This window comes from Pantherophis guttatus, chromosome 1 (assembly GCF_059756535.1).
Source record: "Pantherophis guttatus breed Tessera chromosome 1, ASM5975653v1, whole genome shotgun sequence".
NCBI lineage: Eukaryota > Metazoa > Chordata > Lepidosauria > Squamata > Colubridae > Pantherophis > Pantherophis guttatus.
In genome coordinates, this window is record NC_142063.1 from 283,797,274 (window position 1) to 283,809,032 (window position 11,759).

Genomic DNA, 11,759 nt, shown 5'->3' on the forward strand with positions numbered 1-11,759 from the left:
CAAGAATTGCTGCTAAACTGAGAGACATAAACATAAAGCTGCTAAGAAAAATATCACAACACAATCTACAAGAAAACTCTAATCTTAAAATAACCACATTAGAATCAGTTTGAGGTTTGAGTTTAACTTTTGCTTATGTTATGGATAATAAAACAGATTATAACTCAAAAGAATCTCATACAAATAAAAACGATGGAATTTTGAGATCTCTTAAACATTAGAAATTTATTATCATGTACTTTTTGTGGAAATCAAGGGTTTAATAAAAAAAAATCCTTAGATAAATCAGATTGCTGAGGATTATGTTTAAAAGAGAAGAATATCAATTAAGTTTATTAGGATACTTTTATTTCTTAGGAAAAACTCCTTGATATTAGCATAAAAACAAAACAGATACAGTTTGATGGATTTTAAAATAAATGTAGAACCAACTACATTAAGATTTTTACTCAAACATTCTTGTCCTTGGCTTTTTTCTATATGTGATCAGATTAATTTATAACACTAAGTTAGAACTAAAAAAATATTTTGAAAACACTTTTGGGTTTTATTTAGCATTCTTAACATATACAATTAACAAAGCAATCTTTAAACAATGGCAAACAAACCAAAAGTGCAACTAAGAAGGGGAAAAAATCTATTGTATATTTTATACTTATGTCATTGGTTTACTAATAAAATATATAACGGTAATATAATCAGTACAAAATATTATTGTAAAGATCTCTGCCATAGTAACAGATATTGCTGCACCCCTTGATTGATGGAAAATATTGCTTTTTCCAAAACAGATAGATCAAACAAATTCAACCACCTTTCTTTAATATCTGGAATAACATCACATTTTCAATGTCCCAGTAATGTCAATTCTACAAATAGTGTTTGGGACAGAAAATGAGATCTTTGCAAGGTTCCTACTGATGAAAAAGATGGAAATCATTTATGTCATTTCCACTTCAAGTTATTTATCAAATGCTTTACATGAACAATTGATATGAATAAAAAAATAAACATAACCATTTTAAATATTGATGTATAAATACAGTATATATAAAACCAAAATTATACTAAGCAATCTCGAGCATTTAAAATAGGTGTAGGCAATATGATGTCTTTAGGATGGGCATACTGATTTTGATTGGTCAGAATCTAGAAATTCAGAGAGTATATAGTATAGAGCTTAAGAGAACACATTCAATCCACCTGATGTGGCAGAAATTAAAATGCTTTATTTTCATTTGCACTCTGTATTTACAAATTGATTGCTCATCTCTCTTATGTCATCATCTCTTATCTCACTTGATCAGAGTTTTCGAAATGCAATAAATCACCAAGTTTATCTCAAATTAAGAAAACTAATAAATCAAACTTCAGTGATAGAAAATATTACGAGCTGCTTATCTTTCTAATGATATATATTTGAAAGTTTTTGTTTCAGACAATATCTGTTTTGTCTGAAACGATTGTTTTGACAACTGATGCATCATTTAAACAGTGGCAAAAGGATATATTTTTTGTGTGGCAAGTTAAATATAAGATGTCACGGGATGCAAAGGAAAGAGGAGGATTGAGTTTATTTGATTTGAAATTGTATATTGCTGTTTACTGTTTGGTTTAAATGAAAGAATGCGTATTGCTAAGTGAAGGCTTTTAGGACATGACTTGAGATTTGGGTGGCATGAGTATCTGTGGCAGGATTTAAAAAATCATTATGTTAGGCATGCCATACTGAGACTATGGACTAGATACAAACTCAGATTGCGCCCAAAAACACCTTTGTGGCTCTCAATATAAGTAGCATTTTACAGACAATAAATAATAGGCAAACACAAATGGCTAACTTATCATGAGATATTAGAATTATGTCAAGGAAAATACAAAATAAAATCAAGAGAAAAACTAGTGGTATAGTTGCCAAAGTTTTCGTATTTACAATTATTAGAAAATTTTAAAATACCCAAGTTTATAGTTTTGAACACTCTCAGGGTTAGTTTGAAATGAAATTATGTACAAATGATGAACATGTAATTTGCTAAACATAAATCAGTTGAAATTTGAAACAGAAGAAAAAAATAAAAGAATGTATGATAAAGTGGGCTAAAATTTTTGATTATAATATACAGAAGGAATAGTGGGAAAATATATGCCTTAAATGATTGAAATGTATACTATGTTATAAACTTAGAAAATTATATAAAATGATGTAGTCATTGGTATATGACATCAAAGAAATTGTCTAGAATATATAAAGGTACTTCAAATTCATATTGGAAATGTGAACATCAAGAAGGAACATTTTATCATCCTTGGTGGACAGGTAAGAAATTCAGATTTCTTACATGTTCCCCTTTTAGCTCTCTTTCCTTTTTCTTTATACTAGTTTGTATTAGTTTTAAACTTTACTTTTTAAATTTTTAATAAAATTATAAAAACATGAATTAAGAGTGGCTAGTTTTTTTTTTACAAACTTTCTGTTATACTTAGATGTCTTGCACCTAGTTATAAATTATTTCATAACATTTTATTTTGTACTGGAGAGAAGAATAGGCAAAAGATAATATTGGCTTTGATATAAAATAGTAAATAGTTCTTGCATTTAACAATTAACAGCTCATAAGATATTTACAACTTAAGCACCATACCGTTCTTGTTTAAGAGCATATTCTAACATTTTTATTCTTCGCACTAAATCCTTCTTCAAATTCTCTTGACCTTTTCTTTCTCCTTGAAGGAAAGCAATTTGAGCCTAAAATAAATAATTTAAAATAGAAAGATTAATAGAAAATCAAGATGTTTTCTTACATCAGTTCCATTACAAAATATTTGAAAAGTATTATTCTTAATAAAGAACTAAATCCCCAGGCAAAAATTTTTGAGGCAAAGTATTGCTTTATTCAACATCCTGGTTTGTTCATTTGTAAACCCATCAAGTAACAGTATTCTGACAAAAATAATTGATTTGCCCATCTGACTGTAGCATACACCTACTCATACTAATATGACATTCTCTAAACACATCATTTTTTCATGGTATATTAGGGACTTATCATTACATTAAGGTATATTAGGGAAGGGATATGTTTGGGCCACCAGAAATTGTTAACTTGCAATTTCAAACATCCTATAACATGTCAGCTTGAGCAACCTGACATTGAATATCAGCAATAAATGTGAAAGGAGCAGTAGGGAGGGCACATATTATCCCCCTGTGGGAACAGGAAAATATTGTAAAGAGAAGATTAATACCTCTGGCATAGTAGGATGTATTATTTTAATAAAAAAGAAATGAACTGCTATTCAATGAAACAATAAGAAAATTAATATTAATATACATACACGAATGCATCATACTAGTGTATTTTCTAAACTATTCAATACATTAATGAAGAGTAACAAATCTAAGCGTATACTGTAGATTTATTTATCACAAAGACAATAGTATAATAGTCAGCAATAGAACAAAAGTAATCTAATAAAAAGGTATAGTTTAGCTAAAAAACAACAATGAATACAACTGTGATGATTTCATGCTTCAAAGAATTTCAAAAAGGAAAAAGATTACAGCTAGAGGAACCGTAGATAATATGGTTTTGTGCTTGATAAAAGCACATTCTCTACAGTTCCTCTAGCCCAACTGAATTCAACAGTCCCAAAAAACAAAATCACCTCACTGATAATTCTTGATGAGCTAGTGTGCTGTCCAAGCAAAACCATAATCACTGCTGGAATGAGGGGACAACTGGGGCTCAGGATTGGATCATACCTATGCAACTTTTCTCACATGGATCCCAGCATTTTCTTTGAGAGCAGTTTAGTGAGAGAAAGCATGAGAAGAGATGTCTCCAGCACCACTGAAGGGGAACAGGGAATAAACCCAATTGAGCATTGATCTAGATATATTATTCGGATCTAATTCACGGTGATAAGGATGACAAAACATCAACATTTCTCTATCTTTATTGTACCTGCATACAGCTACCCAGTGGGCCAGTTTACAGTGAGCCTATCTCTCCTGGGAAAGATAGAGCTGAATATTCACTTAGAGAACTACTGAGGGGAATATGTTCAGCATCAATCAAATAAAGTTGCTTCAATTCAAGTCTTATGGAGTTCACTAAGCTAGATAACCAAGGCCAGGAACAACCCATAAGGTGGACTTCATTTAGGAAGACTTTGATCCCATTGTGTCCACCAAAGTGGACAGTGTTCTTGGAATTGTGAATATGGCCACTCGTGCATTAGTTGCATTTTTGTTGTTCTCTGCACTCATCTGTTTCAGCATCTTTTGTGGCTCCTTTGAGTGAGTCCCTCAAAAGACTGAGGGGATTCTCCAGGATAGTAAAGGGGGTATAACTGGAAGAAATTGGTGACTTCGAAATCTTTGCTGAACCTCACTTTGTTCCACATGCAAAAAAAAAATCTGACATCTGTAGAATGGCAAGCCAGTACCTGCCTTTACTGCAAAGTTTATTTATATCATGCCATAATAAACAGACTCTCAGGATCTTGCAGTAAATACAACAAAATGATTAAAAATCTAGGTTGAATCTACTAACATAAATGACAATAAATTTAACAGAATGAAATAAAAAATAGTGCAATAAATTAAGAAAATTTAAATACAACAATGCTGTACAGAATAAGATTCTAATAGCTTCTTAAAGGCTGGTGGGGGAGGAGACTGATCTCCAATTGGAACCTTGGATCTCATCACAGTCTGAAAATGTGGAATCACTAGCAATTGTTCCTTTCAAATTATATTAGGTTGAGCTAACGTAATTGGGAGAAAGTGATCCTGTAACCTTCCAAATGATTGTGAGAATGGAGCCAGCTCTCGTGGTGTTCAGAAACCTCATTTTCCAAATCGTGCAATTGTGAGAATGGTGCCCACTTGGAGAATGGTGACAGGCAGATTTAGTAAGGTGAGTATGCCTCTCAGTAGCTGCAGAAAAACCCTAAAAATAAGTACTATGCACATGCTGCTGGGCTCTGTAATCAGACGAGGCCTCCCAGGCCTTATGGAATGGTGGTAAGCTGATGCCTCCCAAGTCTAGTTGGGCAGTAAATAGGCTGAAGTGTCTGGGCCACAGTAGCGTTGAGCATGCTGGTGGGCTGGATGGGCAGCTGAGGTGGGAGGAGAGATAGGCAGGTGGAGATAGTTGCAATACCTCTGCAGTCATAAGTGTGAGCAGACTGCCAAGCACTTGAATTTTCATTATGAAATCACAGGGGTGCTGGAGCAACCATAACTTCAGGCACAGATTGCAAGCCCCTTTGCTGAGCACTGTCATAATTTCCAATGGTCACTGAAAACATGGTTAGTGAGGAGTCCATGTACACCCACTTTGTTGGTTTCATACCATGTTACTAGATCCATGCCAGGCCAGATTGCAAAGCTATGTTCTCAGGCCCTTCCAGAAGGTGACCAAGATCGGGGCCAATCTGACCTCAGGGGAAATGATGTTCTAGAAGGCAGGTTCTTGGAATTGTGAATATGGTCACCACTAAAGAAAAAGATCTCCTAAATCCCATCAGATGCAACATGCTCTCTACTGCTCCATCTCACTGTACATAGAGGCAATTAGGAAGAAGTGGCCCCTCAAATAACCATCCTCAAGCATGAGACTTTACAGGTCATTACTAGCACTTCGAATTGAACTTGGAAGCAAACTTGAATTTAGTAGCGTGGAGCAGAAATCTACTGTAGGTTCACTACAGCTATTATTCCAACATCTTTTTTCACAGGTACTGTTACCATGGAAGTTAATCTCCCATTTTTACATGTATTTTTTTTTTATTTTTGTTTCCAAAGAACAATTTTGCACTTGTCTCTTTAAAATTTCACTCTATTATTTTCAGCCCATTTTTCTAAAACAGAAGACAGCAAAAGAATGTGAAACTAAGACATTAGCTATCCCACCCAAATTTCTAGCATCTGGAAATCTGATAAACATTTGCATTACTACATCCAATTCATTCATGAAAATAATGAAAAACTGATAATGTTTAATCTGTGGTATCTCACTTGAAACCTTCAACTTATGAAGAACTACTTCGGATAACACTTTTGAGTTTAGCGGAGACCAGCTATGCGCCTATTGTCATACCATCCAGCTCAGAGTGCTTGCTAATCTGTATATTATAAAGGTAAGGCATGTTGCCAAATGCTTTGCTGAAGACTGATATCAATTAAATAAGTTGCCTAATCAAAAAGTGAGATAAGAGGGAACATTTGTTCTTGATGAATGTACACCTGATAAATTACCCTAGCAATTACATTGTTTTCAAAATGCCTACAAATCAATTATCTGATCTAGAATCTTTCCAGGTATTAATATCAGAATGACTGGTTTATGGTTCATAAAACTTCGCTCTTTTCCTTTTTGAAGATAGAGACATTTGCTCTCCTCTAGTCATGTGATAGTTCACTCTCTTACATGCCTCAAATACAATGCATAGATATGGCAAGACTCTTATGTCTTTTACTATCCATAGATGTAATCCATCACCTCCTAGAGATAAAGAATTCAAAGTAATGAAGCACTTACTATGTTCTGATCAAACTCAAACTTCCATCCTTTTCATATAGTCTTTCACAATTTCCTAGTACAACACATAAAAGTTGCTTTTTAAGAAGACTGCCCAAAGCCATTAGTTGAAAGATCTGTTTTTCTGTGTCTCTTACCAGTTTTGCCTCCTTCTTTGAGCAGCTGTATGCTGCTGCTATTTTCTTTGTACTTTGAGCCTAATTACTGAAACCATTTTTGTTCTCAGCCTAATGCTCTGTGCTTTTACTTTCCTGACACCAGCTCTACACTTCAAAGTTATATGCCTGTACTCTTCCTTTGTTACCTGGCCTTCTTTCCATTCCCTTTATGTGTCCTTCTATGTTTTCAAATATTCACTAGTTTTTTTGTATAGACATACTCATTTATTTTGCTTTTTTCCTCACTGCAATCATTTGCAACTATACTTTTAGTTTTGCCTCCTATAGGGAATCTTGTCCATCTTAAGTTCCTTCTCCAATTAGCTTCTCCTGAAGTAAAAAAGTAATTTATCATTACTTCAATAATGGCATTGAAATCTCTTGCTGATAGAGAATAGAAGAGTGCCAGCCTCCCTTTAAATATAATCTTTAAATATGCAAAAACAATTAGTGGCACTGGAAAGGCCCCTCTCAATTATGGTGCTTCACTGGAAAAATATCTTCCTGACACTGTTTTTTTGATGTTACATTTTTTTTTAGTTACAATTAATTTTTTAGGCTTACTTTAAGCCACACCTCAACAATATTTAAAGCATTATTTAGTATCATGTTTATTATTCATAGGTTGTCCTTGAAATGTTTATTTCAGGAGTGGTGTATAATTCCTTGCACAGGTTAGTCTCTGCTCTCTTGAATAAATGATTACTTGATTCAACATAGGAATACCCTAAAGAGGAATAAGTTTTGCTCTGTAAATGAGCTTCTGTGGCAAAAATTGGACTAACATCATTCTTCAAGAATTGAAAAAGATAAGTTATTAAGAATCTGGAGAAGTGGAGTTAGACAAAAATTGCTATTTATTTGTGGCCAGACTGTTAAACCTGTTAGCATTTTCAAAAGTAGTTTTATCACATTTCCCACTCCTGCAGACAATGGGACAAACGGTTTTTTGCATTAGTACACCATCTGCCTACTTGCAGAGTTTGCCCAACTCCTGAGAAATATAACCCACAGCATGCAATCAGCATTGAAGAAGTCTTTCTTTTGTGTGCCGGACAGAACAGCCCTTGGAAACTGAAAATATCTTTAACAGGGGACTTTCTGCTGATCTTTGGGTATGGAGAAGTTTATATTAAGAAAAACCTTGGATCTCTAGAGAAATGCCTAAGGCCCTTTAATGAAATACCTCCCAGTCTTCTGGGTAGAAAATGAAATATTAAAAATGGCAAAATGACAGAATCTAGGCAAATGAAGATAACCAGCTGTTAAAAAAGTGAAGGGTATCCAAACTTGCAGTCAGAATTTTAGAATGTGTGAATATTTTAATAAAGTATACATTCTAGTGAATAATACCACTTTAATATTGCCTAAGAAGAGTTATTGTTCTCTTCTCAAACATTCTTAAAAACATTTGCGCATTAGCAAAGGAAAAAAATCTTAACTGCTATTGGATATATACGTCTAAAGGCAAGTGATGTGTGAGTGATCTACTAAACCAAACTTTGTGTATCTAGCATGTTAGCAGCTAGTCACCTACTGCATGTTCATTTGTTCTTTACATCTAAAAGGCCTAAACTTTTTCAAAATTCCTGATCCTATCATAACAATTAATATTTCTACTTTTCTGCTTGTACGGTAAATTATAGAGTGGTAACTTTAAAATATGGAATTAATACCGTAAATTCAGCAATTTTAATTCCAATACAATTATATTAATTAGTATTTTTGTAAACTGCAACTTACGAAAATTGAATAAAATGCCAAGGAATATATTTTCCACCATTATTACTTGTCTGTACTATCTTAGCAAAGATCTGGCTTACTCCAAAGTAAATACACAGCAATGTTGAAATTTATATTCAAAAATCAAATGGCACAGGCAAAACAAGCCATTACAATAGACAATATTAAATTATTTAACATTATTTAAACTTCCCCAATCCATATAATTCTAGGCAGCATGTAAGCCACCCCAAAGCCAATCTTTAGCCATAAAATAATCAACAATACAAAGTCAGAATAACAACAAAAAAACCAGAAAATATTAGGTTTACACCAGTAAAATGTCCTTGACTTAGAAGCCTACTGAAATAAAATTGTTTCGACAATTTTGTTCTGAAATGTCAGCAGATGGGAACTATTTGGGAGTAGCACGTTCCATATGGCAGAAGCCACTACCAAGTAGGCCTGTCTCCTAGGTTAAACTCCCTTGTCTTCCAATTTAGGGAGACATATAGAACAGGCTCTCTTCTGATGTTATAATTGGGCAGGCTTAGTTATATTAGGGAAAACATATAGGGCTTTACGTAGAAAAAAAACCCTGTAATCAGCACTGAGACATATTGAAGCTAACATTTTTTTTACTATTGATTTTAAAATATATTTAATGGGCATCTCTGAGTTCCTACTAGACAAAGTTAGTGGAGAAATGACCATTCTTTCATGGATTCTCTCATGGAAGAAAAGGAGAGACCATCCCACAAGATTATTTTATTTCTATGCTGCTTTTTTATTATTTTTACAACTAACTCAGGGCAGCTATATTGAACACTTTCCTCCACCTATTTTCCCCACAACATCAACCCTGTGAGGTGGGGCGCGGCCTGAGAGCAAGTGATTGGCCCAAAGTCAGCCAGTCAGCTTTCATGACTTAAGGCGGGAGTAGAATTCACAGTCTCAAAGCTTTCCAGTCTGGTTATCTTGACCGTGTGACCAGACGAAATTGCAGAGATTCCCTTAAGAAAAGTTGTAAAATGGGACCAAGCTCACTTAACAAATTGTGCAGTTAGCAACATAAATCCTGGGCTCAATTACGGTCATGAGTCGAGAACTCTTGTAGGGGTATCTTATCACACTCATTTATTCTGCAGCAAGAAACGGTAGCAATTTTTTTTCCCCCATTTAATCTCCGAAATGATTTAACCACACATTTTTTTGTACGGAAAGTAAGGCAAAACACGGCACACGCTGGATTTACGGCGAACTAGATAGACCTCAGAGGCAACACCTGGGTGCCCATACTCAACTTTCGCAGCTAATTGTTCATCCACCGCAGGACCAAGCCGGGAGGGCTGGGGGTGGTGGGTGGTGGTGGGAGAGAAAGTACAAGGGAAGGGTTGCAAGCAGTGGTGGGATTCAAATAATTTAACAACCCTAATGATTTCTTCCAACAACCAGTTGGCCAAACTGTTCAGAAAGTTAACAACTGGTTCTCCTGAAGTGGTGCGAACTGCCTGAAACCCACCAGTGGTTGCAAGGTAGAGGCGTCCAACAACCATCCTCCCAAGTTGGTGAGGAAAGGTTGGCGAGGGGAAGGCAAAGCAGCCGGGGCTCCCCCCCTCCCCAAAAAACTCCGAAATGCCCCCAGGCCATCGCCGCCCCGCGGTCCAGCAGTTGGGAAGGCACGGCGGAGGCGGACAACGAAGCCTCCTTGACAGGTGCGGGGGGGGGGAGAGAAAGGAGACGAGCACGGCAGGTTGGGACTGGAGGCGGCGGAGGCGGCGGCTCCTGAGCTGGCAAACCTGCCGGGAGCAGAAGCAGCAGAAGAAGAAGGCAACGGGAAGGGTGGGAGGGAGGGAGGCTACCTGCAGTTCGGCTCGCTCCGCCTCCCACTCGGCTCTCTCGGCCTCGAAGCGGCCCCACTCGTGCTGCAGGAAATGCAGGATGCCGGGGACGCTGTACTGAGCCCGCGCTGCAGAGGCCGGAGCCGGCCCTGCCGAAGCGCTGCCAGCGGCGGCCGCCGCAGCCGCCGCCGCAGCCGCCGCTTCTCCCGACTCCAACCCCGGCCCGGCCCCGCCCGGAGGTGGCGGCAAAAGCAGCGCGTTGTTGTTGTTGTTGTTGAAGAAGACGCCGGGGCCAGCCTGGTCGTCCATGGCTGGAGCCGTCGTCGCGGGCGGGAGAGACCTTCCGCTCTTCCTCCGCACCACAGCCGAGCGGTCGTTACAGTCGCTGCCGACGTCCGCGGTCCGCCAGCGCCGCTCCCCCGTCCGCCTCGCTCACTGGAAGCAGTAACAAACTGGGCGCGTCCCCTCCGCCGTCAGCGCCTGACAGCCACCCCCGCCGGCGGCTACAGGGCCTCGCTGGAGTCAATTCCAAAAGCGCGTTCAGCGCTTTGCGGACCCGGGGCACCTTGGGAAATGCAGTTCCCTATCGGAAAGAGTGGAGTAGCTGCGAATTATTATTAATTATTATCATTAACAAAAATAATAATTTGTTGCTCACAGGTTACGAAAATCTCACATTTGATTTGCAAACTGGGTTGTTGTTTTTTTAAGTTGAGAAAAGAAACTAGTCGCCTGTGAAAGCGACTAGAAGTTAGTGAATTCAATTTATGGCTGAATCGATTGGTTAAAGTGATGTACGTTGGTGTCAAGAATCCCAACAAATTAATGGGGTCACAGGTGACAGTAACCACTGAGGGTAAAAAAATCTTGGAATAAACAGTTCAATGATGGCATTGACACAATGTGCCTAATATTTTTAAAAGGCCAAAAGTATATTAGAATAAGAAATGGAATTGACAACAAAGAAGGCAAGATTATAATCCCTTTATATAAACCAAGAATGTCACTGCATCTCCGAAGGTATACTGAAAATAGAGAAGGGTTCAGAGAAGGGAAATTAAGATGATCAAAGGGCTGGAGTAATGTTGCCAAAACACACTTCATGCAACAGAAACAGATGATATCCTTAGAAATCATGAGACAAACAACACTGGACTTACTGGCTATGCAACTATTTCTAGATTGCTTTTTTTGGTGATCAGTTAATCATTGATCTTGCATTATGGCTCTCAATTTAAATCTGGTTTATAGAAAGCCTTGTAATTACTGGGCACTTATACTTATCTTTCATTGGCACATTGCCCAGATTTGATGGGGCAGAAAGGAGAAAAAATGTAGTGACAGAACCATATTTGCATTGCTATCAATTGCCTGACCTGTTGCTATCTGAAGAATTTGAATATAACAATGTTTTTATTGGCTTGTTTCTCTTCAAGCAAATTAAGGTATCAACGGGGGCTATTTGCACCATACAATTCCAGCCTCTATGG

At 37.2% G+C, this 11,759-nt stretch overlaps 1 protein-coding gene across 4 annotated transcripts in view; it reads right to left on the bottom strand.

The window, feature by feature from the left end:
• Positions 1–10,793, bottom strand: part of STRN (striatin) — a 40,751-nt gene extending 29,958 nt beyond the window's left edge. For 2 of the 4 annotated variants that reach the window (XM_034428159.3, XM_034428158.3), the window contains exons 1-2: positions 10,291–10,787; positions 2,643–2,746 (exon numbers count right to left, since the gene is read on the bottom strand). In XM_034428159.3, coding sequence (XP_034284050.1) covers positions 2,643–2,746; positions 10,291–10,578 — 392 coding nt within the window. In that variant the 5' untranslated portion in view covers positions 10,579–10,787. Of the gene's footprint in view, positions 1–2,642; positions 2,747–10,290 lie in introns of all 4 variants that reach the window. The other 2 variants (XM_087883036.1, XM_034428160.3) reach the window with 2 other exon arrangements.
• Positions 10,794–11,759: the final 966 nt, after the last annotated feature.